At 39.3% G+C, this 21,420-nt stretch overlaps 1 protein-coding gene across 1 annotated transcript in view; it reads right to left on the bottom strand.

Moving 5' to 3' along the window:
* Positions 1-18,279, bottom strand: part of UNC5C (unc-5 netrin receptor C) — a 398,375-nt gene extending 380,096 nt beyond the window's left edge. The window contains exon 1 of the mRNA XM_053609613.1: positions 17,821-18,279. Within this exon, the coding sequence (XP_053465588.1) occupies positions 17,821-17,944 (124 nt within the window). The 5' untranslated portion in view covers positions 17,945-18,279. The remainder of the gene's footprint in view (positions 1-17,820) is intronic.
* Between the last annotated feature and the right edge of the window lie 3,141 nt (positions 18,280-21,420).

Below are 21,420 nucleotides of genomic sequence, written 5' to 3' on the forward strand. Positions count from 1 at the left end.
AAAAAAATCACTTCCTTACTTGAAAAAGAAAGAAAATGAAAATTCTTTATTTAAAAATGCAAGAAACTACCAGGACAATTATGTTTTATTAGTGTTCTCTAGTCTACCCATGCCTCATACAATAGAATTTCTTGTAGGTTAATATAAATCACAGTGGTGCATTGTTTAAGAGAAAAGAAAAATATTGAAATACATTATACTATCAAAGTAATGTGGCTAAGTGCATTCCTAAAAGTGGAGCTGGCATCATCAGACACCATTGAACATTTCTTTTATAACTTGATTATGAGTTTTTATTGTGCATACAGTACTTGATAATATACTCATTATTCTTTACAAGGACTGCTTCGAAAGAATACAGTTTTGTTTCTTCAGAATAAGTTGAAAACTGAAAAATATTGTCATAAAGGTGAATTTGTGTGCAGCAATGATAATAAAAATGTGTGGTTATATACAATCATGAAATTAAAACTCGGGGCCCTATAAACTCATGAAGATTAGTTTAAAAAGAAACTAAGGGGTCATTCATTCAGTTTATTCATGCAATTATTAAAACAAAGAACAAAGATTTTGTTTACATCATAAATAAGCCTTTAATCACAAAAATGTCTAATGTTACATCAGCTCTTTTCTGAAGGTGTCTCCTAGTCCTGCTGTAAACTTCATTATCTTGATAGTATTTAGGAGCATGTAGGAAGATGCTCATTTGCCTTAAAATAATTTATTACCTTTTCCTTGGTTTCTAAAGAACATGTATTCTTTTTTTTTTTTTTTTTGTAGAGACAGAGTCTCACCCCATGGCCCTCAGCAGAGTGCCGTGGCCTCACACAGCTCACAGCAACCTCCAACTCCTGGGCCTAAGCGATTCTCCTGCCTCAGCCTCCTGAGTAGCTGGGACCACAGGCGCCCGAGAACATGTATTCTTTTAATACTGTTCACAAGCAAGTTTTTACTTAAATGACTTTTGGTCTAAATTGACAGTATTGAAGTTATTCCTAAAGTATTGTTTAAACATCTCTATGGCATTCCATTATGGGTACCTGCTGCTGGTAATTACAGGTTTGTCTCCTAACCACTTCCTTTGCTTAATGTCAAGGCAAGATTCAGGCTGCTTGATTACAAACAACTACCAGTTAAAGACCAACGCACATCTCTCTGTGGTAATTATTCAGGACAAGATGGGTCTGTGTTTACGGAAGTCTTAAGAAAAAGAAGCAGTTACTTGTTATAATTTCCTCTTTGCAAGCAGTGTAGCATGATCCATAACATATTTTGGTCACCTTAACAGTGCCTATGAGAATATCTAATTCAACAATACTTCATAATGATACATCTCACTATATTATGTCCTAATCTAAAAATCAAAATATACTGCCAAAGATAACAGGCTGTGATTCTACCAACAGAACATATAGACAATAGCCAATTACAGGTAAATAACTGACCTTAACATGTTTTCCAAAACAGATTTATTTTTCTACACCGTAGGCTATTCTGACTCCGCTGTGATAGCCACTCGACCCCCACCCACCTCACACACACACTACAATACCCCTGCAAGAGACTTGCTTACTTTGTAACGGAGAAAAATAAATACTCCATAGGGCAATTTCCTGTACAACTATTATCCCCATATAGAACAGAATTTCATCACCAAATTTGAAAGTCAATGTATTTTATCAATATTCTATATGATAGAATTCTCCAATTGAATAATTGAGAAGATTGGGAACACTGGGATGCTGTTTCTCATTGTTTACCCATCAATTGTCTGGGCCAGGTTTATATGCTTTAACTCCAACAGAATACACATTCTTCATTACTTAATACTCTAAATTACAAGGTAGGAAATCTGAAGTTAGGGATGGATTTCCAAGAGTAAGAAGACTAGCTTTTTAGCTAGAGTCTAAGAGATAGTGAACATTTACTCCTGAGACAGTCTTGATTCCCACCTACTACTTTACACTCAACTCATTCTGACCAGCAGCTCTCCAAGTGGGTGATGATGAGAACTTGGAAAGTTTCCAATAATCCCACCACCACGGGTCTTCAAAGTCCTTCTAAGAAGTGTTATTTTTTATACACGAACAAAATATGCAGTTATCCAACGTGATTCAAACGATCTCTATTGGCAACAATGTGCCAAACATCATGTCCCATGCTGGAGACAGCAGAATCAACAGGGTTCCTGCACTCATTGTAAGGACATGCTAGCTGGGGACCCGGCCTGGGGCGGGGGGGAGAGGCGGAGCTGAAGAGTGTTCCAAGTGAGATGGAAAGGTTGCTTTGTAAAAGGGTGAAGACCTGAACTAAGAACAGTAACACCTGAACAAGAGCCAGATAGCAGGAAAGGACAGAACATGAGGAATGAATACTTGTTCTTAGCAAAGGAAAGAGCGCAAAAGCTAGGGGTGAGGGGACATGGTGGCCTTTAAGGACACCCTGAAGGATGACTCCTACCAGGGATGCCCTGAACCTGTGCCTGATTTAAGGAAGGTGCGCTAAGGACACTGTTGCCACAGGGGGGTATCTAGCAACGGAGCCAGAGGGGGAGGCTCAAATACCCCTGTCAGTCATGTTAAGAGTTTACCTCATATTCTAAAGGCAACTGAAAGCCCTCAAAAGGTTTTAAGAAAACACCTCTACTGATGGTGTTTGTAAGGATTCACCGGGCTTCAGTATGGAGGAGAGAGGGGCGAGAGGCAGGACAAGGCAGATGAAGAACCTTCTTTCCTGAATAAGTGGAGAGAAATGGACTTGTCTGAAACCCATTTAGGTAACACATAGTATCTTTATGTCATTAAAGATAGATCATTAATAACATGACATCATTAAATTAATATCAAATGTTTGAATATGTTTAAATTTGGGAACATACAAATATGTATAAGGGACTTCTGGAAGTTACTTTTTATTTGTCTGAACTTGGCCTTTAGCATTGCTCTCTAACCCCCGCAACAAAATTAACAGCAAATAATCTTATATTCTGGCACAAAATAGATACTATTCATATTAAATTAAAAATAAAAAGTGTCAGTAATCATGTAGTATGACTTCCTAAGGCAGTTAAATGTTGAGAAAATTAAAATTTTAAGAAGCCTGTTTTGATTTTTTTAAGTCTATACTTATGCAACTTCCTAAGACAATTTATTATTCAGAAAATTAAAATTTTAAAAAGTCTGTTTTTATTTTAGAAAAAAAAAAAAGGTACAGCCTAGAAGAAGTTATAAATACAATCTCATCTTTTTGTTCCCTGTTTTCCCCCTAGGAATCTTCAAAGAAAACTACTAGAAACTAAATATTATTTGTAGCATAAAACTCCAGGTAAGCAGTTAAATTAGTCATCAAAAGCTTTCTAGGTCGCTTCTCTTGGCTCCTTTAAATGGAATAAAATCCTATAAGATAACAGATTTTGGTAATTATTTTAAGAGTTGATATTGATTCAAGAGTTCTTTTTTAATTTCCCTTTAAAAACTAGAATTTTCCTAAAGCATAGCTCTTGGGAAAGTGGAGGAAGGAGGGTTGGAGTTAAAAAATAAAAAAGTGCAGTTAACTGTGTTTTAGACAAAGAAGATTACAAGTCAGTGTTCTATGGACCTATTTAATAAAGTGTTTCCTGTGTGGGTATCATTTTGATGTGGTGACTGAGTTGTCTGTCTTTATTTAGTTATTTAATGCATCTATTACATCATGTTTGCTAAAGGCCCACAATTGTATTAATTTGGATAATAAATGTCTGGGTTTATGTTCTTAGTATCAAATTGACAAGCTCTGAGGAAAAGGATTTTTAAGTTTTTGTCTTGTTTTAATTTTACAGCATTTTAAAGAACATAAAATAACAAAGGTGATCATTAACATCACAGTGAACTAAAAATGCTGAATGTGGTATTCTTTCTAGCTGAAAGGTTTTTCTTTGTCCATAATTTTTTCCAGAAAGTGCTGTTACTTAAGCAACCATATAGTTTCATTTTATAAACACATGCTGGAAATTTTTTTTCAAGTAATACTATGTTCTTTGGATTTTATTTTTCCTTTCCTTTATTATATATCATAAATGACATATATATGCCTATGAGAAACTGTTCAGCAAGTCTGTTAATGAATCTATTTGAAAAATATATTATTAAATATAGTATACGTCAATCACAACATATATTTAATATCTGGGTATCTAATTAATTTCTCTTTTACTTATTGTATGTCCCGTTGCATATGTAGAACTTGGACCTTACTTGCCAATTTCAATTTAATTAATTTTTGCTTTTTCCCTAGGATCAGTAGAAACTTTGTAGTGTTAAAATTTCTGATATAATTGAAAGAGATTTTTTTCTACTCCTCTACCAAGTTTAAATATTCGTAAAAAGTAAAAAAAAATATGCTAATTGTTGTTTCCAGCTTTTTTACTTACGTTCATCTCTATAAATAACAGCAACGAGAAAAGCATACACTCATTTTTTCACTGAATTTTATCTGGCACTACTTTTACTGAAATACTGTATATATATCCTAGACTCAGAACATGACACAGAACAAAAAGATCTTCTAAACTTGCCTGTCCATAAAACTGAAACAAACATGTTGCCTTTCCAAAGAGTTTTCAATTAACATTAAAATCTCATAACTTAACTGGGTTTAAAAAAAGTGAAACCTACAAAATTTTTTAAAGAATTTTACCTTGAAAACATGTTTTTATGGCCCACCTGGCCTTCTTTCACCTGAATCTCTCAATCTTATGATATACCTAATTCTTTTCATAGTAATGCCAAATGAAATCATTGTATAGTATAAACTAACAAAATAGCAACAATCGCTAACAGGCATTAAGTACTTCCTTGGTGCCATGAACTATTGCAGCTGTTTACTTCTTAAAACCCTCAGATATGTCACGGTTCTATGATACAAATACTATTATTATGCTGACCGTCTCTTTCCAAATATAGCGATTTTAAACTTGTGTATATAATTTGAAAGTATAGAGTTTAGCACAGTTTATTCAGTTTTACCTCAATATGAAGGCTGGCTTTAGTATTTTTCCAGCACCAGGTGTCACAGAAATACTTGACATCATACATTAATATTTTTCCAATGAATTTTGATTAATTTCTTATATCAGGAAATCATCAGATCCAGACACACACAGGCATGCACACACACACGCAGAGGCATACATCCAATATGTTTTTATTTCTCTAGCTGTCAAATAAACGGGCCAAAAAAAAAAAAAGAGAGAGAGGAAGATCTAAAACCATTCACTCATATAAATAGTCATGATACCTTTAAGAATGGGAGTTATTCATGACAATTTTAAGAAAAGCTTTTCAACCCATAAAAAAACAAATTCAAGTGAGGACCAAACCATCCTCTGTACGGTGTTCACTAAAATTTTTAAAAATGCAATTAATACAAAAAAGACACACTTGACAGTTATCTAAGAAAGTAACTGTATATTAACATCACAGAATAATGTTTTCTAAAAATGATTTCAAATTCTAATGGAACAATTGCCCTGTTCTGATCAGTCTAGCATCATCGTGTTATTTTCAACATAATTCAATTTCATAATACTGGTTCCTAGTTGTGTACAAATTTATTGTGTGGCCAAATACAATAACATTCTTTTTTCATCTTGCAATAGAATTAATTTTATGCAATACAAAAGGAAAAACATATGGAAAATTGTCACTTTTAATAGATGTTTTAGTCTGAAAGAAAAAAATAAAGTGGGGTTAGAATTAAAAATCAAAGCCCCACTGGTTGAACGGAGGCATATTTCCATCTGTTATTAATGTTTGAGTTACATAGGAAAGATGAGGTTATTCTCAAGTCCCTCATGCACTATGTTAGTAAATGGGATTTTGGTTAGTAATTTAATTGCCTAAACCCTCTCCATGTAAGCCCCCAGTTCATTCAAAACAAACATTTACAATAGCCTGAACTGAATTAAAACAGTTAACAACACCAAAGAGTACTTCTTGATTTTATTAAGAAATACGTATATGAAAATGTATTAACAAAAAGGGAGATTTCTCTGCCCCATTACAGTTAAAGAACAAGCTCTTCCTTTTTATTTGTCCTTTTCAAGAAATGTAGAGTTAGGCGAGGGTTTTTTGAGTCACATAAAGAAATATAAACCTAATTCTAAAATATAAGTAAAGATGGGATGTCTTTGGTTTCAGATGAATAAATGATTCTGAGTATTAGAAAGTGTGATGAGAATTCAAGTGGCCATTGTGAAAATGCTCACAAAGCTTATGCACAAACTACCAGGGTCATATGCTTAAGCAGGGCTCTACCGCTGTTACTACTACAGGGAGTTTCACTAATGGTCTGATAATAAGGGAGGGGAGGTGGGCCTGGAGGCTTTACAGTGGTGTGAGCACCAGAGCCACTGATTAATCACTGTCCTGTTCTCAACACACATTGGATTACTAAACAACCCTGTTTGTCTCCACAATGGTTTCAGAATTACAGAACACTGTTTTAGAGAATACTTTAAGATGACTTCCTTAAGATCCTTGAATTCTAATATAAATTTTGGAGAAAACCTCTTGTGTTTCAGATGATTAAAATGGAGACTGGAAAATACTCCAAAGATGGAAAAACGTGTATTTATGAAACTCTTTTATACAGGGGATAATATGGACATTTCAGTCTTCAATTTAATTTCAAACAGCGCTAATACGTTGCTTTCAAGAGTATTATCATAATAGTCATCTTAAGAATAAAAGGACATATTATTTCTATGTTTTGCTTGTTCTTTTTTCCCTTACCCTCTCCCCCATTTACAGACATACCAGTGTCTAAGGAGGGGGTTTCCTATAGTTTAAAACTACAACAGAAAACTAAACACTTTTGCTAATAGTAAAAAACAAAAACAATTACTTTGGGTTACATGAACATGTCAGAGTAGCTCGTGTTAATATGTGCTTCTATGGAAACAACTCTTCCCGAATGTCAGCCTCAGCTTCTCCATATGATTTTTCTCAAAGGCTCCCTTTTAAAACCATCACTACCATTTATTATCTTCCTGTTATATAGACTGCTACTTTTGTTTCATCACAAATCTCTGCCTGTTTATTAGCAGCCCTGTCACTGCTATCAGATGACATTTGTTTTACTTAATGTACATAGCTTCAGAAAAAAATTATAGAACCGCTATTACTGCATTATATGAAAAAATTCCAATGTACATTTAGCTGACACTGCATCAGCTGCTATTTAAACTGGGCTTAGCTAATGGACTTTTAATGTCAGCAGGGTTATGTGCAGTTACTGGCTATTAGCAGAAATGGCTCCTTTCTATAAAAATCACTTTTCCTCAAGTGTGTTGTTTGAACATTCCTTTCCCTAATTTAGTGACTGTCACTGAATGCAAAACAAACTCAAGGACTCTGGAGTCCTCTGTTATCTTAAAGACCCTCTCTTTAACCCTGCAATTCACCATTAAACAGGCAATCTGCCTCATTTAGCAGTTGGGCTTGGACTCACAAAACTTTGTGAGGCATTATGACTTACTTTGCTATTTTTAGCAATGTACTTCATATTTTGTAATGAAAACTCAAAGCCATTGAAATCTGTATGACCAAAAACATCCAAAACGTTTTTCTGAGTCCTGGAAGTTATTTGCATACTTTAAAAGTCCTAGCTCACAAAGGCCAAGGGATGTGGAAGAATATGACAATAATCAAGATATATTTAGACGTATCATGTAAATATTTCTATATTAACCTGAATTTTAATACAATACTGAATATAAGCAAGGAGGCGTATCATCACCTTATCCTGAATGAAATTCTGTATACCCTTTCATTAGTAAGAACCTTTTTCCCCTCTCAATTAACTTTGTTTCCTATTTTTCAAAAAAAGCTTTAAATGGATACAAATATATATAGAGAGAGATATGAACTTGGAAATAAAGCCACCAGTACGGCATCTGAGGAAGTCCAAGAAAAATCGGAGATAGCTCCATTTGATTGAGAGGTTGAAATAAACCACCCCTGATTTCTGGTCAGGAAAGAACACCACCACCGACCTCTCCTTCGACCAGCCCACGGTAGAAGTTACCTCATGGAGGGGTTTGCCAGGGAAATGCTATCTCTTCTAGAGAGCACCCAGAGAGGGATTCATGAATGTGAATAAGGATTTGACCCATGCATGCATGAAAGTCCACATTCTCCTTTGGTCAACAAATTATAGTGCATTGTGTAAGGAAACAACAGAAGTCCTCCACCAGGCCTTTGAAACAAGCCAGTGAAAGTGGAGATTCCCTCTCTGTCACTTGGAAGACAGGAGAAAACTTGTTTCTATCAGATAAGCCATGGCACTAATGAGGCAGAGGCATCTCTTCCATACACTGGGGAAATGGCTTAGCAATTTGCCAAGAGCAAGGCGACTTTTGCAGAAAAGTAAGATGAAATATTAATATTTCATTCAGAACTCAGTGATTAAATCTGATTTCCTATTCAATGACTATCTTCGTGAATGGGTTTTGTAAGTTAAAAGGTTTTCCATGTGTTTGAGAAGTTCCATTTGTTTGGAGGGTTATTCCCAAATCTCTTTGAAAATGAACTCTTGCTCAAAACAAAAACAAGAACAAAAAACTACAGACATATTACATAGCACAAAATCTATTCCAAGTCTATGTATGCTCACAGGGAGATATTGACTGTGTTTGTCTATTCCTTGTCATTCTTCATTTCATTAAGAGTCTGCCTGGAAATACTATCCTAGTAAATATGTCCATAGTCATCTCATTCAATAAAAATGACATGTGTATCTTTCATGGGATCCTCATTTCTAATAAATCCAATAATATAATTCCCCCACACACACCCCAGGAAAACATACCTACTTTTAAAACTTTTCCTAGCTTTCCTTCTACATTTTTTTCATCATTATAGTAAGTAAACTATAAGTTTTTTCATTGTGGTCCTTTCAATCTATACAAATTCATATATACATACCTAAATGTAAATTCAACATATATTACAATCAATGTATGATGAAAGAAAGATAATGATAATTTCAAAATGTTGAAATAAACCACCCTACTCTATTAAAGATGACTATTAAAGATGACTTCCACTTATGCAAATTCTTTTGGGGGATCATTGTTCCTAAGAATGCCCATTTAATTCTTAAGAGGATGGTATTCAATTTCTTATCTGTGTGAGACATTTAAGATATTAATTGTAACTTTGATATTATTGTTAATGACAATGTCTAGCAGAGCTCAGGAAGTGGCAAGGCATTTTATAAAGACCCTTGGAAGATACTGGCAGACACTGATTTACGTCTAGATTTCCCAAATAAGTACATCTTGCCCAAAGAGGACCAGTAAAATCCAATCTCAACTTCTTATAAGTCCAAATTTCTTCTGCTATGTTAACTGAAATAAGTGCAAATCAAGACTTTATATAGATAAAAGTTTCAGGTCAGACGGCCTGTTAAATAATGCTATGATAAAATATTGACCTTGGGTCTGTATTCTAGATAGCACAAATAATAAATCATTGAATATGCCTGTTTTTCCTTCAAGAACTGAGAGCAGTTCTTGAAATGGGCTTCTGTTCTCTGCCACAGTCTATGCTCTGTGGGTGATGGCCGTGGTAGGCTCTGCAGGAAATGTCTTAGCCTAGTTCAGTCCTTGAATTTGATCCTAACATATTTTTAAGCTCACACTCTTTCATCGTCTGATGGAGATCCAGAAGGAAAAAGGAAAGTTGCTAAAGAAAATGACAGGCAACATAATCAATGCTTTATTTAGAATGACTTCAAGATTGCTGTTTGCAAAACTTGAGCACTTCTGTTGGGTGGCTACAATGTGTGTTTCTGGTATTTTTTATTCAATGAAAATAAAATACATAATTCTTCCTTTATTGAAAGCTAAATTCTAATGCCAACATATTTCCCACAGATACAATGCTCATAGTGAAATCACCATTTACTTTGTCCAATCACAAATTCTTTGTTGTGGTAGTAATTTGGTTATTTTGTTTTGATTAGAGAAAATAAATGTCTCCGACAATCCTATGTGATAAAACAACAGTGCTGTTGTCGAGAACATTTTTAGCGTCTCTAAAAGTTAGAGAAGGCCATTTGTTACAGCATACTCTTTGATCTAGTTCTTCAAAGGGCTGATAGGCTCTTGAAATAACAAAAAGATGTTGGGATTATTTAAAATACTGAATTTGAGTACAGGTAACAAACTCACAAATTTCCTAGAGAACAGACGCCTGCAGAACTGCTCCCTTTCGCTTCCGTCCCGTACGGTCTTGCCCTTCTTCTCTGTGGTCCTACTTCCAGCCGTTTAAGTTCCCCTCAATCCAAAAGTATTAAAGGTAAAATTCCAGACGTAAGCAACTCATGAAGTTCTAAATCATGTACGGTTGTAAGTAGTATGATTAAATATCTCAGATGTGAACCATCCCTTTGTCCAGCATATCCACTAGTGGGATATGTGCCCATCAGGCATTTGGTAGCCATGCCAGTTATCAGACTGTGAAAACATGCTGCATGTATCAAGGATTCTGAGCTATCCATGGTTCCGGGCATCCACTGGGGATCTTGGATAAGGGAGGACTACTGTACATCAATTTTCTTTGCTTGTAATTATACGTGGATATTCTTGCACTATACACTCTCTAATATTTCTTTCAACGTCTATTGTCTAAGAGAATGTGTATTAAGAGTTAATTTAAAAAAAAAATTTTAAGAGATAAAGTGAGTTTGTGCCTCAAACTCCTGGCCACAAGCGATCCTCATCTCAGCCTCCTTAGTAGCTGAGACTACAGGCACTATCCGCTACAATGGGCTCATGAGTTAATTCATAAGCCATAAAAATGACTACCTTTCTATAGGAATGTTATACTCTACTTCTATACTACTTTTATATAGTTTATATAATTCAACACACTACTTTTTCTGAGTTTTGGGAAAAACCTGTATTTCTACTCATAGACTATTTGCTCTTCCAATTGAATTGCAGATGCATTTTTACATATGCAAGCAATATGTTTTTATTGGAAAAGCACATTCATATAATATAAGGTTTTTCTTCTGAACAGAAAAACAAAGACAAATAAATAATAGTTGAGTTCAAGCAGGGCCATGATTAAATAATCAACTAAGACATTGACTAAAAATGAGAAATCTTAGCATTCAGCAATGAACTTGTTAAATGTGCTGAGGGAGTTTGTGTGGTTCAGCATTCTCAGTTAGAAGAGGACAGAATCCGTGCTCATCTGCATGAGGCATTTTTATGATTGCTGAGAAGCAAAACTAGACCAGGACCCACATGATAAAATGATTAATGAAAGGAGAACCTCCTATCCTGACAACATTTTAAAACAAATAAGACTGGTAACTCTGGAGTTAAATTTAAGCCATCAATATTAGCTGTTAACATGATCATTTTGAGCGCTAGTATTTAAAATTAGAACTCTAACAGGCTTGTCAATATAATGAAATTCCACCTGGCTCCCCTCACTCTCACATTCCAGTCGGCAAGGAGATATGTTTAGCTATTTAATTAAAAGAGGGTTTTCACCAAACATGGGGGTTTTCAGATGTTATACCTCATTTTTGCCACACAAAGCACTTTGAGACATAAGGACAAATATCTGCATATTTGGCACTTTCAATACTTGTTCACTTTAATTTGTAACACCAATTTAATTAATAACAGCAATTTCAACACTATGAACTCCATGAAAAGGGCTAGACACATTTTAAGTGCCTTTAAAATCTGGTACCACTCTTCTGTATATTTCAAAACTATAGCCCCAAGGGAGCAACTTTGGGAGTCAGCAATTCCCAAGGTAAAAAAACGCACAACTTCAACCCCCCAATTTTTTTTTAATTCTGAAATTGTAGGTAGCTCAATCTTTTCTAATACATTGTTCAGAAAGCTCAAATATTTGCAACCTATGTTTTAAGTTTTCATGAAAAGGCAGAAATTCTTCTAAGAGCTCCAAACTGGTAGCCAGGGTAAAAAAAATAGTTTCTATTTCCTATACTTGTTAACTCATAAAAGATTTACTATAAAATTTTTTTATTAAAATCCTCATAAATTTGGAGATAAATATTTAAAATAAGCAAAAGTATAAATGAGCCAATGACTGAATGTCTTTTCAAAAAAAAGAAAAATGGAAACACTAATGTTTTAATATTGCTCAAGGCAAACTCATTCTCCCTGAAAGAAGTAGCATAAAAAGAAACACTAAGTTTTCTGTGAGTAAAACATCCTTAACTAAGTGATATTGGAATAATACCAAAGGTCTCGGTTTCATGTAGTCCTTCTTACCAACACGTAAGCAATAATAAATCCAAAGAAGAAATGAAACCTAAAAAAATTCTGGACATAGGTTTAAGAAGTTAGGTGGAGCGAAATGAGAGAAAGAAAGAGAGAGAGAGGGAGATTTGGGTATAAGTATAGAATAGACTGTCAATATTTAAAAACAGAATCAGTTTGTAGCAGAAATGTCTGTCCTAACTGTAAGTAATATAAACATCCCTGAAAATCTCTAGTTTTAACTAAAAAGATCGAAAATATTTGCACCAAACATGCCAAGAAACAGGAATAACAATTAAACAATTAGAATTAAATGTAAAATTTCAAAATTTGCTATCCAGATTCTTTATGCTGCTCTGAATTATGGTAACGAAGCTTGCTACTACAAATGTAATTTGAATACACGGAAGTCCTGGTGAATTTGATTTGCCTTCATGGCAATCTATTTTTGTATGTTTCTTTTGTTTTAATACGAATTCAGTTATGTACTTTGGACTGTATACTGTCCATTTTCTTTTAAAGAAAAACTGTTGACATTCATACAAAGGGTTGATTTTCCCCCAAAACCCTTATCTGAAACTCTAGAATGTGATGTGGATTTTTCCATAGTAGTGCTTATGAATTTATAAAAGTTATCTTTCAGTATTCCTTATAAAGATGGAAATGTAAAAGTAGAGCTTGTTGCCAGGACTTAACTGCAATGACTTCCACAGCATTTTTATAACTCGTATTAAGCTCATTTTCCCAGAGAAAACACAAAAGGAGAAAAAAATGTTCTAAAAGGGAGTGAGATTCACACAGGCTATTGAGAGAACCATGCCCTGTCCAGGAGTTCGCAGCGATCCACTTTGGAGCATCTCTTCAGAAAGTGCCATTTCTTGCTTTTTGGAGAAGCATCATCAGCCGCTATACTCATTCTGAGTTCAAAATCACTGACTTTTACTTTCTTTCATGTAGAGGCTTCTTTGCCGCTGGTTGACAGATCTGGAAGTTGAGGAATATTTACTTTCTATGAGCTAATGCTTACTGTACAGGCTTTGTATGTATTAATCCATTCAATCCTAAATATAATGTAAAATGCACATTATCCTCGTTTTATATGTGAGAAAATTAAGACACAGAGAGGTTAAATAACTTGCCCATGGTCACACAGGGAGGAGGTGTTAGAAGCAAAATTATGATAACCACTATGCTAACCGACAGAATGGATATGCATGACTAACAATTTTTAAACGTGTCTCCCCAAAGCCACAGGAAAATCATATTGAATCTAAGTAAAATGCTATTGCAATGCACACTTAGTTATAAAACTATGCCACTTCCAGCCAAATCACTGCTCTTACATTCCTCTCTGTAATAAAAATTTCAGATCCCTCTCCCCACCACCACTACACAATAGCCCAACCCAAGTTTCCTATCTTTGGATGCTAGAATCCCAAAAGGACTCTACCTATGCCCACTATTATATTTCAGAAAGTGAATTATAATTAAATGCTTGTTAGTCTGCTCTTCCCTAAGGGTTGAAACCATCTCTTTGCACTTTGTAACAAATAGCACACAATCTTGGACATAATATGAGAGTACAGATTAAGAACTTTACCTCTACTAATATACTCTATCCAAATATGCTAATATGTTTCTATTATAATTTATGGGTAAATATGAACAGGTTTGTATTTAACTGCCACAAATACAAAAAATCAGACTAGAAAAGAAGTAGGGTAAAACTGCAAGGCCAGAGCACTGGCTCAGTCTTAACCCCCCAACCACTTTCCCCATTATCTTCCTGAAGCGGTTACTGCCTATAATTTTAATGTTTCTTCTGAGAGTGACTCCCTCTGCTGCTCCAGCAAAGCCATGACCTAAATCAGAAAAGTGCTAAACGCAGTGAAGGCCTAATAGAACACACAATGGCTTTTTGCACTAATTGAAGAACCTACCATACGTTAGAGAACAGTTAAGTTTAGGTCTCAGTAATAACTCTAAATAAGCTAAGAGGGTTTGCCCTAGTAGAACTCAGGCCATGTTCATGTCCTTAGGGGGTTTGCTTAAAGTAGATCAGTGTGAATGCTGATTAGAAAAGCGTCTCCAAACCTACAATAGGAGAGATGCTTAAGGTCCCTGTCTTGTTTAACTCTTTACCTTCAGTATGCAGAACATAGGGAGGCCAGGGCAACAATAAATATCACTTATAATCTATGATTCCTCATGCTTTGCAAGTGCTTGAAAAGTTTATTTTGTGAAGCCTGTTAAAACCATTCTCCAAGCTAGAATATATGATTTTTCTAAACAAAAGTAAACTAGCCTACTTTTCCTTATTGCAAATTCTCAGTGTGAATTCATATGAATTTTCTCTACTCCTTTAATGGAAAACTGTAAGGTAGAATTGCAAAGAAATTCAGGTGTCTCCAAGGCCAATTGTCTATTTGTACCACACCAATGTGCATAAATCATGAAAGCAAATTTTTCTCTTTGAGAGGATGAAATATGTTGTTTTTACTGTAAATTAAGAAAATAGAGAATTATCCCAATCTGATTAGAATCCAGTAATTTCCTGTTCTTGAGTTTGGTGGTGTTAACACTCGTAACACTAGTTGGTGCTAGATAAGCAAGTTTTCGGTGCTGTGTAGCTGAGATAAAAAGAATGGATAAAACAGGAGGGCACCAATTCAGAAGCCCACTCAGATGCACACACACACAGTCTTTTCCTATTAAAACCTTTGATTCTTGGAAGTCAGAAACACAGCAAATTCCCTAAAGCTAGGAGTTCCCAGCAATCCTGAATGAAACAATTAGGGCACAGCCAGATAAGAGAAAGTTGTTGCCTAAAGACTAGAGAATTTCCCAAGGACCTATTGAAAGTGACTGTTGCCTTGAAACCACAGTTACGAAACTCAGTACACTCAGAAGTAACACTCATTTCTTCCCCCCTAATCTTAAATATCTATTGTGGGTTTTGGCTATTTCTAAAGAGATATATTTAAAAAACAAAACTTATAATTTTTTCAGTAACCAACAACAGGAAAAAAAATCATCCACCTTGGAAAGTGCTTAACCACTTATGCACTTCCATTCATAAAAATACTTCATTGTAACGAATTCTTAAGTATGCACACAAGGAAATCATAGTTGAGGATATGGGCTAGTTGTTCTAGTCCAAAGAAAGGAAGGAGGGAAAGGAAAAGCAGACCTTTGTGAAACGTGTGATCCTGCCAGGAAAGCGTTAAGGGCGGTTCAGGGGGACACCGACCGGGTAATGGATTAGAGTGGCGGTGACAGGGGTTGCGAGCAGCTGATAGTGGAGTTTGGTGTTTTATCCTTCCTCTGATACCAAACAGACAACCCAGGAAGAGCTGGTATCCTGGAACATGGGAGATAACAAGGATCAAAGTGGTGGAATAGGGCATTTTACTGACCACAAGATTCAAACAAAAAGTTTATTAACTAAGAAGTGAAGGAACTAAACAAACCAAACGGAGAGCCGCCCTGATGTTCACACACCCTACAAAATACATTCTATTTTTCCACGTAGGATGAGACTCAATGCTCGGCCTTTGACTTGCCTGGTCTATCAAGAGAAAGCGCAAGAGGCAAACGCTTAGTGTCTCCACCCGGAGCATCTTTTCTTTTTAATCTCTTCGCCCTTTTTCTTTCAGTATTAATCCATTGACAATGTCCTGTTTGATTATCTTTATTGATCCTTTTCCTACCCGGTCTTTTTGATTTGGCTGCCCTAAGCTCTCAGCAGGAATCCCATCTCCTGTTTGGCATCTTTGGGGACTTTAACTTGTCCTGTTCCCAAACACTTCTCTCACCGTGTGGGCTTCCCCGCCCCCTCCGGTCCCTACCCGCTGGCTCAGGCTTTGTGCGCCCAATAACAGCGGGCGAATTCCACAGGGAGTCACGCAGTTGATTCCACGACCATTCATCAGGTTGCTCACTTAAGCTCCCAGATACACCCCCACCCCCCACCCCCCACTAAGCATCTTAGGCGCCGCCCTGAGAACTTCTTACCAATTTCGGGAAATCGACAACCAGCTATGATTCTCAGTGAAGATTCATAAATGGACAGATGAGCTGTGTATAAGGAAACCAGAGAAGAACCTCGGGGATGGGAGGGATCGGACGAGAAGGGAAGGAAGGATTTATGAGCCTAGCCACTTAGCAGGGAAGCAGGAACATTTACTCCCAAGTAGCCATAGCTAATTCACAAAGCCTTGCTAATCATTTACCTCCCCACCCAGACCACACTCGCTCGCGCCGTCCGCCCCCAGCGCCTCTCCGAGATCAGAGGGAACGTCAGAGTCTGAACATCACCCGGGGAGCCGGGGCTACCGCTGCGCCTCCTCTGCTCTCCAGATTTGGAAAGACCTGTAACTGAGATGAGGGAAGGTGCGGTAGGAGCGGGAGAATGCATGAATTGCCTTCCGGCGCTGCACAAGCTTCCTTTACCCCCTCCCCTGTAGGAAAACCTAAGCCTCCTCTATGCAGCCAGCTATCACCACTCAACCGGGCGAAATGCCCCAGGTGGGCTCCGGCCTTGAGGACGGAGCCCAGGTGACAGCAGAGAGATCCGGGAGGGGCCGCCTTGGCTCGTTCTTTCCTTCTGCCTTCCCCTCAGCTTCCCGGGCGGAGAAAGCTGGGAGCTGCCGCTACCACTTCAAACTCCCGGATAAGAAGGGAGCTGGCGATCAGCTCCCGACCTCTCCTCCTCCCTGACCCATTCCCAACTCCTGGCCACTCTCTCTTCCAACCCGGCTCTCCTACAGCCCCAGGCACTTATTTTGGGGCTCACATGCGTTCAACTAAAATGTCACGGTTATAAACTCCCCAGGGAGTTTCGGATTTGGTTTGCCTCTTCCCCCAGAGCTCTGGGGCTTTTCGTTCCCCAGTCGCCGGGTTGGAGGCAGCCACCAAGAGGGTGCGAGTGCGGAGGCGTGCACCCCCGGGGCCTGCCTCCCGCCGCGTGTTCTGGGCGGGGTGGGCTGTGTTAGCTACCCCTCGCCCCATTAGCAGCCACAGGGCACCAGCGCCCGCCGGTCCTTGGCGGTAAGGGCCACATTTCCTTAGTTGTTCGCCCTTCAGAGTCTGGTGTGCTCAGAGACTCAAAGAAGGTCCTACCAGCCCAGCCCTGGCACAGCGCGGCTCGCCTCTGAGCACAACGCGCATCAGGAAGCGTCTGTGGCGCGCCACCCGCCAGACTCTCTCCAAATCTCTGTAGGTACAGTGTGCAACGCCGTGCGCGCGCGGAGCGGAAAGTGCTACAGACCCCCCAGGCGCTCACACGCATGGAGACGCATCCGATGCGTGTCCACACCCTGCTCCTCCCTGGTCCATGCGCGCCCATCTCGAAAGACAGTAAAAAATAAAAATCAAAGCTTCTCGCCTAGTTGGGAAAGTGAAATTTAAAGTGGCTTCCAGTAGAGAGCAACGACGCAGACTGAGGAAGTCGGGAGAGCTAGGTAGGAGAAGGAGGGGGGAAGATGAAGCGGAGGGAGGCGGCCGCGGAGCCCGGCGGACCCCCTTACCTTGAGCGGCCGAGCCGGTGCCGCTGGCGCTGAGCAGGGCCAGGGCAGGTAGCACGGACATCTGCAGCACGTATCCCAGTCCCAGTCCGCAGCGGGCCGCCGTCGCCCGCAGACCTTTCCTCATCGTCGGCAGAGGTGTGCAGGGGGAGAAACCGAGAGACGAGCGAGCAAACAGCGGAAAGCCCCACCGGGCAGCGGCGGAATCCGTGCACGGAGAACAGTCCGGAGAAATAAGGACAGCAAGCCCCACACTCCACTTTCTCCAAGGGCAGGGGCCAAAGGCGAATGGAGAGGAGACGCCGAGGAGGAGTTTGAAGGTCCCTCTCTTCCAGTGTCTTCTAACAGACGCCTCCCGCGAGCGACTGCGCTGCCCCCACTTGGGAAGTGCTTGGAGGCGCAAGGCCGCCACCTCCGCGGCTCCCCCAACAGCCGGAGCAGCCGCAGCTCTGCCGCGCGCCGAGTCTGGACTGCTCTCCGGGTCTCCTCGCCTGTGCGGAACACACACAGGCACCGGGGGTGGAGCGGGGGAGTGGGAGGAGGGAACGGAGGGGGGAAGCTTCACAGCCAGGCGCCCCGATCTCCAATCTCAGTGTTCTCACGCCGGCAGAGCGACGTCCTGGCTGCTGCTGCTGCTGGGTGGCCAAGGAGGGTCACCTCCTAGATAGGGCGTCCAGGCGCGAGGAGGTGCGGCCAAGGAGGCGTGGAGGGCGCAGCCCAACTCTGCTGGGGGTGGGTAACCGGCGGCGGGAGCGCGCCGGTCCGCCTTATGTAAGCAAAGATTGGAGAGAGACAGCAGCCCAGGACGGAAGGTGGAGACCGGCTGTTGGTTTACCCGGAGGAGCTATGGTGAGAGACCTCGGGGAAGAGGCGGCTGCTAAGACCGGGAGAGCGTCTACCTCCCGCGGTGCGCCAGACCCGGACTCAGGAACACAGCCGGCGAGCCCGGGGCCTCTTGGCCGCGTGCAGGGGAGCTCAGCCCGCCGCCTGACAGCGTCTTCACCACGCTGCCCAAGTCTGCACCGGATTCCCCGGGACTGCGCTCTCTGTGCGACTTCGGGCTTACGGTTTCATAAACCCGGGTGTGGACTCGAACTGAAGTCTGGCTCGGTGGAGGAAGAGTCTGAAAGCTCTTACTGTGCCCCCACCTGCTGCAATCTCGGGGTGCCGGTCAGACTGCTTTACGTTAAGTGTCTTTGACCCCTTGCAGTGGAACAGAAAGTAAAAGCTGGATGAAAACTCACTCTTCAGTAATTAATGCCTTCTTCGCTTGCATCGTGGTGGCTGGCCAGGGTGGTGAGGTGATACGGGAGAAACTCCCAGAGAAAGTGCACAGCGAAATTGGTAGATACTCACAAGTGACGGTGGAATTTATGACATATTTTCCAAATTTCTAACAGCCTGTGTAGGAATTCAAACTGCTATAGATGTGGTTATCTTATTTTACAGGAATGGATGTGAACTAGGTTCTGCATCGCCCTTGTAATGCTGAAGGAATGCAAGGTTGGGAGGGTGGAATTAGGAGAGACTAGACAAAAGGAAAGTGGATGGATTAAAAGGACAGCACACTGACACAGCCAACATTTTAGAAAGAAGAAAACGACTTCCCCAGATCAGTATGTTTCTAAACTAATAAAAGTTGTATCGGGAATTTTAAGGTCTTGGTGACAAGGAGACCACGCGCTCGCACACACGCGCGCTGGAGACTAGTGACCTCGGTGGTCAGATAACCTTTGCAGGCCTCAGTTTCTTCATCTGTGAAATTCCTCTACTAGAGAGTTTCAAAGTTCCAACATTCCATGATTCTGCCTGCCCCGCTCCATCTAAAACTCTAGCTGATGGGATCTATTTTGGATGGATCTGGTAGATGTGAAAAGGTCATAGGTACTTGCAAAAGACAGTGATAAAAATGTCCGCTTCCTATTCTATGGAGGCCCCACTCGCCACACTCTGCTCTTCTTCTCCCTCATTAGCTTCCCCAGACGCGCTGATGTGTTGGTAGGAGCGCAGATGACTAACAGACTGATACTTCACAATAAGGCCCGGGGCCTCTGTTTCCTAATTCGTAAGATGGGCCCAAGAGAAGGATGTATGAAATTGGTAACTGCTGTTCATACTGCTGGTGGAAAGTTCTCATCTGCCCCAGGTTATCTAAACCAGTGCAACTTTCTGCCATGAGAAACCCATTTATATCTGTGATCTCCCAAATGGGAGAGTTATTAGATACATGTGGCCAGGGTGAATTGGCATTTTTTGTCTTTATTTAATTAATTTTAATTTTAGTAGTCACACGCGGATGGGGGCTACCATGTTGTATGATAGAGGTAGGCCACTAATAACCTGTTGATTACTTTGAGAATGACATCACCCAAGATTGTGGTTATATTACATATTTATATTTACACTATTTCCAAGAACAACAGTTTAAATACTAAGAAAGCTCCACCCACCTACTCACATCTCATTAACATCCACGTTACACATTTATTCACTTAAAATTTTATTGGACTGTTCTTCCTAATTAGAACTGAACTCTTTTAAGACTGAGATTTTTCCTTGATAGTTGTTTGAATCCCAAGCTCTAACACAGAGCCTGATACATAGTTTATACTCAATCAATATTGGTTGATTGATTGCTGGAAAAGCTCAGTAGTAAAGAATCTTCTAAGTCCAAGACAATCAAAGAAGGTCGAAATTGTCACCTACTTTGGTTTGTGTCATTGACACAAACTCAGTGACAGACACCACATGAAATTAGTTCCTTAAAAGAAAGAGTAAGAGATAAGAAGGGGAAACAAAGTTCAATACTCAAAGTCAGCCTAATGAGGGCAGGAGAATGGTTTGAGAAGAATCGTGTGTAGAGATGAGATGGAAAGGGGAAGGCACCACCAAATAGACTAACTTTACCAAGCAGGCAAGGTTCTCACTGTCTAAAGTTGAAGATGCAACTTGCCTAGTTTTGTTGGCTGTCACATTTTTTTTCTTCATGAAAGAGATAATGCAGTGTTTTTAAGGTTTCTAAGCATATTTATCTTGTTAACATCACTAAAATCTGGGTACATGTGTCAGTGCTTGGAGAGGTCGTCTCTAACCAACTTACCTAAAAATGGCAACAACCCATTGTCCTGAATTGCATTTACCTGCTTTGATTTTTCTTTTTTCTTTTTTTTGATTTTTCTTACAGCTTTTATTATATGCACTGATATGTACACAAGTACATATATCATATTTCTATGTATGACTCTTCTCCAGTAGAATTTAAGCTTCTCAAGGGGAGGGATTTTCATTCTAGTACATGTAGTACTCTATAGCCAGAACCACTACCTGGCACATAATAGGTGATCAATAAACACCTGTTGAATATTAAATGAATAAAATGAGAGCCGATAGATTTTAAAACTGAGCTAAGGACTCGTTTAAACCTTCTTCTTCCCTGCTCTACCTCCCTGGAAAAATTCTCAAATGATGGAGAGTAGGCTTTTCTAGTTGTTGAATAAAATCAAGTTTCTGAAAGTTTCCACCAAAAATTTATCTGAATATGACTTTTTTAGGGAATACTGTAGGTGTTTAAGGGAGAGACATGAAATGTATCTCATTTTGAAA

Source organism: Nycticebus coucang, chromosome 1 (genome assembly GCF_027406575.1).
Source record: "Nycticebus coucang isolate mNycCou1 chromosome 1, mNycCou1.pri, whole genome shotgun sequence".
NCBI classification, from domain to species: Eukaryota; Metazoa; Chordata; class Mammalia; order Primates; family Lorisidae; genus Nycticebus; species Nycticebus coucang.